The following is a 15,200-nucleotide window of genomic DNA, read 5'->3' on the forward strand; positions in this document are numbered from 1 at the left end:
GCCACATCTAATGGTGTGATGATTGAATTAGTAGCGTAGTGATGCTAAGAGTGAGTTTGACGTTGGTTATGGTGAAGCGCCTGGAAGCTTGCTGTGACTGCTGGCAGTGATTATGGGCTGATAAAGTGTGATTTAATACGATATCTCCCCTAAATGGAAATGCCACCCTTAAAAATAAACTCTCTGGAGGCTGCGGTAGAGTGTGGTAGGCACCTTAAAGACTAGTGGACTTCTACAACAGTGGTTCTAAATTGGCTCCTAAACCCTTGGCCATCAACATGGCTGGTACACATGACCAGCAACTAGTCCGTGGTCCAGCATTCATGAAAGAGAACTGGTGAATTATCAACTTTACGCATTTGTATTTCTAATTTTAAGAGTGTTTGAGGGTTGACAGCAATCTCCTGACCTAGAAGCTGGAGAATCCTGTTCATGTATGATTCCTGTAATAACTTGAGTATTATTCCTAGAAGTTCAGAACTACTAAGCACAGACAGTCCCACTGGGAAAGAGGTGTGGTCACTCTGTGGAGTGTTTTCAGGCTGACTACTTTGATTGAAATATTTCAGTAACTTTTTATAAGATTTAGCAATGGAAACAAAAGGACAAAAAAAAAATCTGAAAGGAATTAGCTGTGATCTGTGGAGAATAATGCTTCCTGGCAGGCTTCTGACCTTCTTTGAAGAGAGAGACCTGCTGATGTTGAGGGAACTTTAATTTTATTTTTATTTTTTTTTCCACTCTGTGGATAGAGTAGGGGGTCTTGCTAATGGATGCAATTGCAACAGTCAGTCTGTATGACTGCATCAGATTGATTAGCTGGGTCCTGGTTACTGCTGCGAGTGGTGATTATGCCAGTACAGCTGCTTTCTCTTTTTATGTACTAATTACCACACACACGGATGTCATCACCCTTAACACTGCATGGAGTTGTCCCATTAGCGTGGGAGTGGGAAGCAGCAGGGGAGGGGAGCTCTTTGGTGTGACAAGCTGTGTAGAAGTGAATGGAGTGGAGTGGTGAAGCAACTACTCTTACATGGAATTTTTAAGCCGTCTTGTCTTTGAGATTCTGCCCTCAGCCAACATTTTTGCAGGTTGTCAGAACCAGACCCATGCCCTTGGCAGCACTTTCTGTGGGGTGCTATTTACTGCAAAGCACCTGGATGCTGAGCCGTACTGAGCAAGTCTCCCTCCTTGGCGTGGCTGTTTCCGGAGCCTGTGGGACAGCGGCTGCGCAAAATCACCTGCCAGTGGAGGAGAGCTTGCGGCTAGCCCAGCAAGGCAGCTTCTCTAGCAAAGCCATTCTCAGGAGAAGAGAAACAATTTGTTTCTGACTTGCCAAAGAAGGATATGATGGAAAACCCTTGCAGATCTTGAGAGATTTGGAATGCTTATTTTATGAATTTATGCTCCCAGCTCTGGCGGACCCCTCCCTTTCCCCTCCTTGCTCCTCCTCCTCAAAATCCAGTCTTCCCATCTCTGAGTGCACCATAATCTCCATGGTAACAGGTGTTACCATCGTACATCTGACTTATTTTTTTTCCTCTTTTTTTCCCCCCTGCCCTCTCTCCCCACACACAGCAAGCAAGGCGGGAAGAGAATGGGGCAGATGTGACAGAGATGGGTAAGAGCTAGATAAATCCCGAAGGGCCTGTTCCTTCCATCCAAACCCCGAGTTTCTTTGACTATGCTAACTGCTGAATGATAGCCAGGGCGAAGAGTGACCGGTTTCTGTCATACAAAGAAATCCTTAAGGATGTTTTCTCCTCTAATGTGGCCTCCTCATAGGAAAGGTTAGATATGTTACTGATGATGGGAAATAACATAGCTATATTGTTTTGCTATAACTTATTCTGGGTGCTAGCTATTGGAGGTCATACAGTTAAAGTGGTCTCTGCCTCCAGCTTCTCAAGTTAAATTGTCAAACAGACAAGATGTGGGGTGGGCAGTAGAGCTACAGAGAAAAACAGCCCGTTTGTTATGCTAACTGATGAGTCCTACCCTAATGAATTCTAATTATTACTTCAGGCCACCTTAGCAGTGCAGTAGTGGTTGATCTGCATTCCCATCTACCTTTATCCTGTTATTCCACCACATCCTTATTCCCTTCCCTGCTTCCTAGTCTAGCACCATCCCCATTTCTGGGGAGTCTGGAAGAAAGGTTTTGTGATGGATGGATGGTTGCCCACCAGAAAGTCTGATGAAAACATATCTTTCACCTGGACTTATCCCATTGAAAATCTAGATTCGAAGTGTGTGTGCCCTGCAGTGATTACAGGTTTAAACCCTAGGTAAATTTTTGCAGAAATTCTGTTAATGCTTTGGACTTGTAAATGCAGTCTTCAGTCCTACCCTTCTGAAGCTATGATGGAACATGCTGTGATGGCCCAGTACACTGAAGCAGCTTGTCCCTGTCTATTCCTGGTAGACAAACTGGCTCATTACCCCTCTTTCCACTTCCCATGCCTTTGTTTTTGTGATCTACGTGTGTCATATTTTCTGGCTAAATGGGGCGTTGTCAGTATATCCAGTTCTGGTTGCTGGATGGCAGGGTGCAGGAAAGCATTGTGCTCTACAAAAGACATTAGCTTCTTGGAGTAAAAGGAGAGTATGTGCATAGGTAGAACCTGTTCTGCTTCATCGTTCTTGCTTTTCAAGCTCGTATGCTTCAGAAACCAAGCTAGTTCAGACCAGAAAGCCGAGCTTGCTATTGGTCCTTCCTGTACACAGGATTTTCATTCACCTGCATTAATGCAGCATTTGGGAAGCACTGGCTTGCAGCCGTGCTAACTATCTGCAGACTTAGCAGCTCTTCAGCTTCTTACCTTACCACAGGTGAAACGGATGGTGTTGAAAGGGGACCTGAACTGAGGGATTTGTAGTATTCTCATAATCTCTGGATTTTGATTTTCCTTTGTGGACTGCTGATATGGGGTTGGTCAAACTCTGAAACATTTTTCAGAAGCTGTTTAAATGTTTAAAAAAACAACAAACTTTTGATGCTGAAAGCCCATGTACTTGCCAGTTTCCTCTTTACCCTAGGAGGTTAGATGAGAGGTGAAGGCCAGAAGAGTCCTAGTTGTCCTTTTTTCTAATGACTATGCCATTTGTCCCCATCACTTTAATTAGTTTGAATAGAAGGACTGTGCAGCCCACTGAGTGACATGAAGATTCTCCTGGGGTCAGAATTTCTTCTGCTCTGCAGCTGTGTGCCAGTCAGCCTATTAAACACTATGGGGTGCGTGTACCTGTGTTTCTAGCAGCAGCTTACTCTTGTTGCTGGATTAGTGGTTTCTTGCAACATCCTGTAAAGTGACATGTCTCCTTGGCCAGCTGCGCTTCTGCAGGGAGATCAAGCGTTTGTTTGAGCCTCCTTGGCTCTCCTGCCTTGTATTGTCCTGTCAAGTAACCTCCTGTTATTGTTTCAGAGAGTTTTCAACGTTCTGTACCCAATGCCTGCCGACCAGAGAAGACACGTCAGCATAAACTCTGCTCGCTGGCTGCCTGAGCCAGGCCTGGGATTGGCATATGGCACCAACAAAGGGGACCTGGTGATTTGCCGACCAGAGTAAGTGATTGCTCTATGTGGAGTTACAGCTGTTTTGGCAGTTCTGTTCTTAGGGCAACGGTGATAAGATGGCTTTTCACTGCCTGGGGCATTGTGCTTGAGGGACTCAAAAAACCCAACTCCTAATACTCCTTTTGGACTGCCGCAGTGTTTACCTGAGTCTCTTACAATCAATTTTTCTTTTGCTGATTATAAACTTCTGAGGCTGTTTGAAGTGCATCTCATTAGCTCATTTTATTTCCCATGTATTTTTAGGCTTTCTGGATCCTTTGTTTCACATATGTCTAGTGCAGTGTCTTTCAGTCTCTCTGAATTTATGGATTTCTAAAACTTTCCAAAAAGAACAGCAAATTTGAGCTCTTAGTAATATGCTTGCTTTCCTCAGCTTTCATGGACCCTTGGAGTCCACCAACCAGGTTGAAAGTTGCCGGTCTAGACTTACCAAATTCTTGTTACAGTATTCAAGCATGAGATTCTGTGAACTGCTAAGATTTTTGTCATGATTATGAGCAAGCCAGTGGATTGTTTTGGTCCTCACTTGAAAGCCCAGTGATGTGACATGTAGACTTTAGTTCTCTCTTATTTATACAGTGCCTTGTTGAAGGGTGTAACTATCCCTTTGTAAACTTGCAACTTAAACACAAGCTAATTTAGATGTGGTGTGACTCAGATGATGGCTGAGCATCGTAGCAGTGAAACATGTATTGTTTTCAGTGTTCATGGGGAGTCTCTGCACCGTACTTTGTTGAAACTCTTTTCTCCATTGTGGTGTGCAAGTGGTTCTTTTGAAGCAGTGTTTCTTTTATGCCTCAGGAACGCTTCAGGGATTTCTCTGCCTCAGTTATTTCCTGGTACTAAATTACCTTGATATTCTTTTGGGTTGTGCTTCATGTGTTGAAGTTCCTTGTAACTTAAAAGCTGGCAGCTAGAAACTTGCAGCACTGCTGGTGATCTTACCACATGCACGTAGACTCCATCTGTTGTGCATGAGATCAGGCGTGTGGTGCTTGAGGAGAGTCATGTGGTCAGTGTAGAACCACTATCTTAAATCAGAATAAATATATACAGTTGTAATAGTGACTAATTCAGTACAGCCTTCTGGTGAAATCTGTGTTTGGAATTCAGATTGGACCAATTTCAGTAGTACAAAATGCCAGCGCTCTTCAAACAGCCCTCTTGTTCTCTTGAAGATAATCTTTCATCAAGGCCTTATTTATACATGAAGTTCTACAATATATTATTATGGAATAAGCTATAATCGCTCTCTTCCAGGATAAGTGGCTTTCTTCAAGAACAGTTGCTGTACTTTATAAGCAGAAGAATTCTTCAGGAATAATGGCTCTCTTCTTCTCGAACTCTAAAGAGTTATTCTAAGTTATTTTCAGGATAGAGAAGTGATAAGATTTAGTCTACTGATTATGGCTCATGAGATGAACTTGGACAACAACCCAGGGAAATGAAGTCTCCCTGAGTGTGGATGCTTTGATTGAATGCTGCAGAGTCGAGCTTGGTCTGGCTGTCCTGGCTTGGCACACCCCACATTAGGTATCCATTCTGGTGCTTGCAGTAGCCCCAAGCCAAGTGGCATGTCTCTTCTTGGCACCTCACTAATTAAAGACAACAGGAACACATTCATGGTGTGTTATGGAAGTACCATCAGTCCTTCTGCAGCGTCTCTGTTAAACCTTCTTAGTTTGCCATGTTGCTAGGGCACTCTTCTGTCTCCTTACTTCTATCCCAGCAACAATCATTCCCAATTAAAAAAAAAATAATTTTGTATACGAACACGAGTTCTATGATTCTATGGTGGCTGTACAGGTGGGAGATTTATTGGTAGCTTGACAGAAATGCTTCAACAGGTTTCCTACTGGTGGATTGGAGTGACTGATGCTTCTAGTGACTCTTGCAGACCTCACATGGACTGGTGGGTCCTTTTTGGAAGAGGGCTGATAGGTTCTGTTCTCAACTGCACCATTTTATAGACCAACAACAGTCAGAGTGACTTAAAAACCTCTCCATTAAGGTGTAGATATTCACCAAGCTCAATAATTTCCATTGAGGCTTCAACATCAGAACACAGGAATGAGTGAGACTATCAGAGCAGAAGTGGCTCTGATCTGCCCCAGATCCATTTGGAAGGTCCTCAGAGAACGGAAAAATCCCAACCTGTAGATGCCATCTCAGTAGTTCTTGGCTTAACAGACTTGGTTTGAGGTTGACGTATCTGTTGACTTTAACTTGAGAAGTGAGCGAGAAAGGTGAAAAATATTTGTATAGTTTCCATATGCAGTAATACAGAGAAAGAGAAATATTAAGTAAAGGATTCAGCAACTGGTAGAGTACTATGTGGGGGATAGCCTAACAAACAGCAGGGATCAAGAAAACACTGTACTGCTGAAAACACCCCCACTGCTCTAATTTGGCAAAGAAAACCGGTCAGTAGCAAACAACTGAGATGGTTATAATTCCCTGGGTCTTTATTCCCACATACAATGGAGGTATTTGAAACCAAGTACTACAGGGATCACATTAACAGGTTGGAATAGCAGCTGTGCCTCAAATACAGGATGCTAAAAGCATGTGCTTGGGGAAAACGAGATGAGTAGACTGAAAGTACAAGCTGACCATAAAAAAGGCGTAACTTGGAGATCCGTGGGTGCATAATGAGAGGCTATGCAAGTAGTCTTTCCAGAGTAACAAAGAAACATAATTAAAATCAAATATTTTGGGCTATATTGCTAAGTTGGGGTAACACTGATGGCAGTTTTTCTTTGCAATGGAAATGGAGAAGGTCAGGGTATGTTGGCAATCCATAATGTAAACTCGGTACACAGATTTATGAAGTATGATTTGAAGGAAAGGAAAATTAAAGCCGTGGAAAGTGGAATCGAATGCATTGTGATTTGACCAAACTATTCTATGATTCTGTGACTAAGGTGGAATATAGCAAATTGGATACTTGTCCTTGAGAATTTTATGTATTTCTTTTTAATTAAAGAGTCAACTAAGGACTTGCTCCAGGTGTAATACCTCTGCATTTTAGTAAGCCAGTTCCCATGTTGGAACTACATTAAATCTAGTTAATTTGTAAAGAATTAGGATTAGAACAAGATCTGGTAAAGGGGAGGCGAAAGCCTGGCTAAAGGAAAGAATACAACATGATTGAGAGCTGGACTCTGTTACAAAAGAGGTCATTGGTGGACTTCTTTAAGAACCTGTTCTGGGGCTGGTTATTAATACTGTTTACACTAATGCCTCGTACGGGTGCACTGAATAAATTTGCAAAGGATGTGACATTAGCCTTGTCATTGCAGAGAATGATCAGAGAATTGCACAAGAACTGGATTGCCTTGAAACTGACTGGAGCTATAGAAATGAGGTAGAATTTAATAGTACAAAGTGCACTTAGTGACTAATAACACTGAGCTCAGTAGTTAAAATGACAGAGGAGGAGAAAGATCTGAGGGTTTTAGTTGATCATAGGTGATTGAGCCATCAATACACGAGGCTGTAAAAACAACAGATTTAGTTCTAGGGTGAGACACAGGATGCTTAATAGCAGAGATAGGAAAATGTTACTATCACTGTAGAAGAAACTAGATACATAAGCTGGAAGAGTTTAAAATTCACATATCTATATTCAGAACTGCCTTTGAACTGGTACTGTAGTTGAGAAGAGCTGCTAGTGGGGTCAGTGGAGCATTTTTATCAAAGAAAGCCTGTAGCTTGGGGTCTTTAGCAGGGCTAAGGGAGGGTGTTATATATCCTTCCATAAATCTCCAGAAAAGAACTATTTAAATTTATATGTATTTTATTAGAGAACTAAGAGGCATAAATTGCCTATGGCTAGGTTGTGGCTTCGAACTAGAAAAAGGTGGCTAACCAGCCGATTCTGCGATAGCCGGTACATTGGTCAGGTGGATGCCAAAGGCTTAGCTGTTTGGAGGTGCAGCTTGGCTGGCTTGCGGAGACAAGTGTATGACTTGAATATTTGTGACTGGGGGTGGGACTGGACTGCTGAGCCATGAGGCACTTTTTCAGTGTTATAAACCCAAGTTCCACGTCTAAACAGGTGTTGACAGGTTGGCTCTCAGAGCCGTTGTACTGCAGGGAGGTGAGATGGTGACAGCGGTGTTCATCCACACTTGGAAGTGCACCTAATGGGCCTGAAAGAAGCCTGTAAGAGACTGGAATTCATGAGCCAGTGCAGTAGCTATAAGGGTAAAATAAATGTTTTTATTAGCCAAAGATATAAACCCTAGCAGGGTTGCATTCTGCTGAATAAATGAAAGAAAGGATTGTGTACCGACTTCGTTATATTTCACGGTGACACCCAGCTCACTAAACTGTGCTATTGAAAACCATCAATTTTTTTTGCTCTGCTTTTTATATGCTTACATTAGAAGAAACTTTTACTGTAATGTCAGAAAAGTCCCTCCTTTCCCAAACACTCAAAGGCCGACCAACTTATGTTTGTCACTGATACGCTAGTTTGAACATACAGTATTACATACAGACTTGTATTGAAAACCCAGAGATACCAATTGTCAGTGAATAAATTCTATTCCGAGTAAGGATAACGAATAGCAAATGTGGTGGAGCTGGTGTTCAGGAATGTTTGCTTGTCCTTCATACGTTCTTTTCTTTTGCTTGTTTAGCTTCTGGTTTCATTTGCTTTCAAATAAACAAACTATCCATCATAGAGCAGGTCTTTATGACCTGTTTAAAACTTTGTCTGCTTTTCCCGATGAATTACTGTCCTTTTGAGGAATGGTCTGTATGAAAAAAACTCAGGGCACTGGGTTCCTGTGGGACAGGAACCTAGCTTTTGGAAACACTCTGCAAGTAACCAACAGGACAAGCAATTTAATTTTCATGAGTCTGGTCTGTGATTTTTGTTTGAAAAACTCATCAGCCAACATGTAAGAGAAGGAGTAACTGGGAGAAGGTTCGTGGAAGTGACCCCTGGGGATAGAGCACAAAGTGCAGGAAGCTGATAAGAAGAAAAGGGCATCTGCAAGTCATAGAATCATAGAATGGTTCAAGTTGGAACGGACCTTAAAGATCATCTAGTTCCAACAACCCTGCCATGGGCAGGGACACCTCCCACTAGACCAGGCTGCTCAAAGCTCCATCCAGCCTGGTCTTGAACACCTCCAGGCATGCATAGAGTAATGAATGGAATTGAGTAGATCATAGGCAGTGTAAATGTCTTCCATGGATGCTTCACGTATGTTTTGTTGCTTTTTTAACCAATTCCAGTGATGATAGGCTGGAGCAAGGATAGTTGGGTCTGTGGTTCACAGGCGAGTCCTACTGGTAAGAGAGTTGGCCCTCAGATGTGGATTGGAAACAGGTTGCAGTCTGTATGAGGTTGTGATGGCCTATTCCTTTTTTGAGGGTCCTGTAGTTCACTCTTGTCATGGCTCAGTGTGTAGATGGTTGCCAACTGATAGACTTGCATACATGTTAGATCAAGAGTCTGCTATCTGCTTGCACATGGCTTCACATTACCTCGTGGTAGTGTGTACTTTTTGGATGTCTGTGTTCAGTCCAGAAGTGTGGTATTAAAAGGCTCCGAGGCTGCTGCCATTGGGCTATATCAAGACACTAAATTCATGACAGTAATGTTCATTGGGAGAGCCGTGCCACATGAAAACAGGAATCCCTTTAGGCACACCACTTGAGGTGGGGTACTCCACTTAGCAAATGAAGTGAACCACCACCTACTTCTGTTGCTGCCTAGAGGTCTGTTGCAGGAGGTGGTACAAAGCAGTGTGAATTCCCCCTACTCCTATGCTTTCCTGCTGCACACTGACTTTTCTGTGTGGCTGTTTCTTCCCTGCTGTATGCTGCCTGACATCCTTTGTAACTGTGACCAGTGATGATGCTCCTTAAAGTTTTGTATGTCTTTCTTGGCTCTGCATAGTTCAAGGTTTGATTCAGTTTCTGAATCTTTGATTTTTGCAGCACAGAATGAAATCCAGCATCTAGTACAATAGAAACACCTCTACTGAATTAAAAAGGAATTTGTTTTTTAGTGCTCTTAACATTTCCTATCCTGTCACATACTAACAAGAGTTTTCGCATTCAGAAACACCCCTGGTGGGGCTTCTCAAACATTAATTGTCTTGTAGAACATGAACAGGTGAGACCAAAAGTGAGGAGGAGCAGACTGCATGCTGCTTATTGCCCTTTGCTGGCTTCTCTTGTGGAAGACTGCCGTGGGAGAAAGGCAGGGGGTCCAAATATCAGTTCTTCCTCGTTTCATCTTGAGTGCCTCCCCCTGTTCCCCTGCCTTCCCTGCTCAGGAGCAGGTTCTGGAAGGGCTCAGCACTCAAATGCTTTTGAAAATACTAATCCAAAAACCTCAGTGTTCTGAGAAAACTGGTTCAAACCCAAGTACTCAAAGCACCTAGTCTAGGGCCAGCTGTGTAATGCGGGCATCCACAAGAGAGGAAGGATTTCTTCAGCAGACAGAGCCTCTGGTAATGAAATTAAAATACCCCCTGAAGATGTATCTGGATCAGAGGCAGCATCCCTTGGAATTCTCTCATTGGGAAGGAGGTGTGGAGTGTCTCAAATTGATTCAGTGCTATGCAGTGTGCATATTTTAATTCTTTGTGGTGAGATCTGGCTCTAACGTGAAACTATTCTAGGAAAATTCTCTTCACGGTAATTCCTATACTTTGCAGAGGATCATTTTAATTGTCTGTCCATTCCAATCCAGTTGGTTTTTTTCCTCTGAGAATTGCGTATCCTCTCATCTAGTAATGGGGACAATGCGTCTGCATCTAGTTATTGGTGCTGGTAAAGAGATAGTAATCTATCCAGCTGCCTGATGCGTCATGTCTCTCTGCTGTCTGGCTCCATTCCTCAGGCTCTTCAGCCTCCAGCAACGATGCTCCCCAGCAGCATAAGCCCTGGTGCATTGTTTGTCTTTTAAGAATAGCTTCTGGAGGATGGAGTAAACAAAGAGACAGAAGGAGGAGCTGTCTTCCTTCGTGTGTAACCAAGGGATGTTAGCAACCCTGCCTCACAGCTAACTGGGGTGGCTGGAGGTACTGGTTATGTCTGAATCCTCGCTGCAAATGGCCTCTTCAAAGGCAGCATCTGCACAGTAGCCTTTGACCATGGCCAAGCGAGCAAATGCATGTCCTGGGCTTTTGCTGCCTGTTAACCACAAGATACACAAAATTTTCTAAATGAGGGGAAAAGATTATTTCAATTGATAAAAGGACTGAAAAGGGGTAATATGACCAATTTTGTACTAAAGATGCTTCCTGAAAGCTTCTATTTGGATTTTTGTTATTCATGCATTTAAGAAAAAAACTCCAATTCTGTCCAAATTGTGCAGGGAAGCCTTAGATATCCCAAGTGCCAAGAGGCTCAGTCATTGCAGATGCAAGAGAAGTGGAGTGGTAATACGGAGGCTTGAAGCAGTATGTCCATTCTGATATTGGTTTTTATTCCATTTCTGTTTCTGTATGTGAATTTTATATCCAGGATGACTGATGGCATTAGGTGGAAGAGGCCCTCATAAAATTCCACTTAATATGTCTGTGAATCCTAGAGATAAATTTTGAGAGCTGCTTTAAGTCTTCAGTTATTAGCAAGTTTATTTCCCTCACCCAATTCTTCAAGATATGCTGAAGCACTGACTAGTTAGTGGCATTTATTTTCCACCATGAGAAGGGGAAGTTGGAACAGAGCCCAGTGTTAAAGAAATTTAACTTGCTTTTTACTGGTTTGTGTACTATTTCACTGGGCTTATCAGGTCTTTACTGGTTTACTTTACAGGTTCTGATACAGCGTAGCAATCGTTTTAAAAGCATGAACACGTACTCTAAGAACAGCTACCAAATGCTTCACTTATATCTATTCAGATCACACCTGCTGCCTTTTCTTCTTTTACTTTTTTTCTAATTCTATCTACAAAAGCAATTAAATTTCATGCAAGCAATTATTTGACTTACTGCCTACTGCATGTGGCACACTCTTTTATTGTTTTTATATATCTTTCTTTTTTCTCTTTGTTATATTACTGTCTTTAAGGATAAAAGTTACACTTAGGAGAGAGTAATTGTCAATTTAAGTATGGCTTTCTTTTTGAAGAATGCGACTAAGTAGGCTTTTTTGGCCTTTTGTCACTTCCTGAGGTTTTTTTGTAATGTTAAATCAGGTGTGAATGGCTCAAAAAAGTTAACTTCTTAAATTTTTTTATTATTATTTTTTAATTTTCTTAATAAGTGCAACTAGCTGCTGTGTCTGGCTTCTATTCTTACTCCCTAATTGCATAAGTACCCTTGGATATGTTTGAAGTGGAGACTTCAGAGAGAAAATTCAGTATCTCGGCCACTTTGAGTCATTATTGATTTTTATCCTTGGCCTCACTGATGAATAGACCTTTTTTCCTTCCACTGCCATTTTCCTCCTGTTTATTTTTAGAATGTCGTTTCCTCCTTTGTCAGCACCAGTCCATTCTGCTTTCTTATAACCTTTCTTTTCTCCTTAGGTCTATACTAAACCTTCCTTGTTCAGTTTTTTACTCCAATATTGCCTTCCAATAAAATAATTTTAATTTTCCAGTCTTTGATCCAGTTTACTTGTGGAGTTTTATTTGTTGTCCCTTATGCCTGTGTTTTCTAGCAGGACTGTAGTGAATCCAGCTAGCAAATAAACCAGCCAACTTTTCCTTCATTTTCTTTACCTTTTTTAAATCCTCAAGCCATCTGGTTCTGTAAGTGGTCTCAACTCCATGCCTACCAACTCTAAGTGGAGTAAAACTTGTGGATTTGGGTGTTTTGTTGGATTTTGAGCAAGTTTCCCCTGTATGCTAAACAGAACACTTTTTATTTGGCTAATTTCAAAGCTGCTAAAGATTAAAAATACAAAACTTGGCTTGCCCTGTGGATCTTACTGAGATTAGACCAAGCCAAAATCTTGGTTCTGGAGCTTGGCAGATTTGTCTGTGCACATTGTATTGTTGTATTAAAAATAATAATAATAAAAAGGCATTGCTATGCTTGGTTATTTTAAGTGTTTATTTTGAAGTTCATTTCTCCCATTCTAAATGCATTTTCCTGGGTTAGTCTGTTGGCATACAAAGTACAAAACAAGCCTACTTTGAAGTTGCCTTTGAATCAATGTATATATCAGTTTCTGCTGAAACGCTAGTGAAAGTTCAAAGAAGACTAAAGAGTGACTTTGGCTCTTGAGACTTGTAGCAGTTTAAGATGTTTAAGGCCTAAGAAGGCTTGAGCAATTTGCACTCCCCCAAAGATTCATAACATCCTAAATTGTCTAAGCCACTGGAAGAGCTGATAGATCATAAACAGCTTAAGATATTCTGAGGGTTCAGAGCTTATTTGGAGTATAGTCTGCCTGTAATCACTTTAAGCAATTAACAAGCCTTTGGGTTTTTAGAGGAACTTAAGCAAGTTATCCATCTTTAGAGCTTGGTTTAAGGTGATACCAAGCTAAATTGTTCTTATTTAAGGAACTTAAAGCTCTGCGTTCTGGAATCTGTTATTTACCTTCCAGAGGATCCGTATGTGCTACTTGGTGTGGTTGGAGCCACCTAAGTGGAGGATATCATGGAATACTGGCAAGATTTTTGAGTGAGAAGAAAATCGGTGAAAATTCAGAAAATCCTTATATGTTTTATTTCTGCCTTGTTTATTCCAGGCTATTTCGCCTGGATGGTATGTTCTTATTTACATAAACATGCATTTTTTAAATAATGCTAAAACTACTGTGTAGTGCAGTACATCATACGGAAAAGTCTTGCCAGTGTTGCAGGACCAAATCTTAACTCTGGGCCCACCTTGCTTGAGTGTTTTGTACATCTGCTTACAAATATTTTGCATTTAACGATGACCTCAGTATGCCCCCTCCAAATTGGGATATATCTCTTCTACATGTCAAAGTAGCTGGTGTTTGTTACAACACCAGTATTATGGGAGTCATGTTCGGGACTAAGAGGGTGGTTCTTGTTCTCTCAGGTGGGAGTTACAACTTCCTATGCTGAGAGTGCTGTAAAAAAAAAAAAGCTCTGGGAAAAGCTGCTTTTAAAAAATGTTGTGGCATTTTGGTAGAAGAATTGGCATGGGCATGAAGGCTGTCTGTGAGGGACTTTTCTTGTCCTTATTCTCAACACAGGTTGTACCGTGTAGCTTTGTGTCCCTTAAAGGCAGCACTCTCAACCTCAGTAGTAGTTCTTGAGTCTCAGGATGATCAAACATCCAAACTTTCATACAAAACTCTCCTCCTGCTTTGTCATTGTCTTGGTGCATAATATCCATTTATCACTCCTGTTGAATGTGATGGAAGACTGCGTCTTAGTTTAAGACTTTCTCCCTTGGAATGTAAGACAAATTTCTCTTTCTGTTGGTTTGTTCTCCATGTCGTGAGTCTGCTCATCTGCTACATGCAATGCTAGACAGGCAGGTTACAAATGCTGTCTCCTGGAATCCACTTGGGTTTTAGTTGTAGTGACCCTGTGGATCAGAAGAAACCATCATGTTTGTGTTCTTCCTACTGTGTTAATCTCTCTTATCTCTCTCACTTTGAGGTATCTAACAGCTTAGCTGACAGATGACTCTCTTCCTTAGCTGCGATGTCACATTTTTGCCCAGGGAAGATGACTGTTAGAGGTGTGCCTTCTATCTAAATCTTATCCACTGGCTGCAAGAGCCTGGACTGTATCCAGCTTCAGTTCCCTGACGGTGGGCAGAACAAACTTGTGCGTGTTCATGCTGTTGCAACAGAAAAGTGTTATTAGCTATTAGTGCCTCCAAATTTATAAGGCTGGCCTCGTTCAAATGCTGTGAGTTTGGCTAGAGCCTCTTCAAAAATCCCACTATTTAACCTAGCTGGCAGGACTGCACAATCAAATAAACGGGGCCAGTCATCTTGCATAGTGTTCTGGGTCGAGTTGGCATCCTCCCTGAAGCAGGCACATGGCTACCAGCTGCACCAAGCTGCTTGCTGTCCTGCTTCTGCAGCACCTTTGGCAATTCAAGGAGGTGTCAGGATGTGTTTCTGCATGGTTGCTGGTTGCCAGGTGGGTGAAACTTGCAGGATTCTGGAAAATAGTGGGCTGTATCAGTATAGGGAGTAAAAATCCACCTGCTGCTATTTGCGGAGAAGGGGTGACCTTTCCATTGTTCCTCTGAATGTTATTAATAGGATAGTTTCATATGTCACTTAAATGTCTGCGTGGTTGTTAATTGTAAACTGCAGATCTTGTGTTGTGTACAATTTATCTTGTTAGGAATTCTTATATTTGGTCTTATGCTCCTCCCCTGGCTAGTCAAACATGGGCTATACTCAAAAGGGTGCCAGTGAAGCTGCCACCTCTTCCTTGGTCAAAGGGAATTACTGCCCAGCAGAGCTACTCCAGGAATCCCATTTGCTGGTTCCATACAGTTTGCACTGCAGCCAGTTTTCACTTGGATTTGTCTCTGCACGTGGTTCATAGCCTGTACGGAAAGCTAAATATTTATGAAATAGAGTGTTAGAAATGATTGTTTTCCTATCCAGGCAGCTGCTGGGAGTGCCAAACTTTGCCTTGTACTGACAATACCGTTGCCTAGCTAATCATGGGAGCCAGGGATAGGCTTGCTGTGCT

General features: G+C 41.9%; 1 protein-coding gene across 4 annotated transcripts in view; it reads left to right on the plus strand.

The window, feature by feature from the left end:
* The window catches only part of AMBRA1 (autophagy and beclin 1 regulator 1), a 134,473-nt gene that overhangs the window by 102,255 nt on the left and 17,018 nt on the right, over window positions 1-15,200 (plus strand). For all 4 annotated transcript variants that reach the window (XM_074584512.1, XM_074584508.1, XM_074584510.1 and 1 more), the window contains one exon: window positions 3,429-3,568. In XM_074584512.1, coding sequence (XP_074440613.1) covers window positions 3,429-3,568 — 140 coding nt within the window. The remainder of the gene's footprint in view (window positions 1-3,428; window positions 3,569-15,200) is intronic.

The sequence above is a fragment of the Larus michahellis genome, chromosome 4 (genome assembly GCF_964199755.1).
Source record: "Larus michahellis chromosome 4, bLarMic1.1, whole genome shotgun sequence".
In the NCBI taxonomy this organism is placed as follows: domain Eukaryota; kingdom Metazoa; phylum Chordata; class Aves; order Charadriiformes; family Laridae; genus Larus; species Larus michahellis.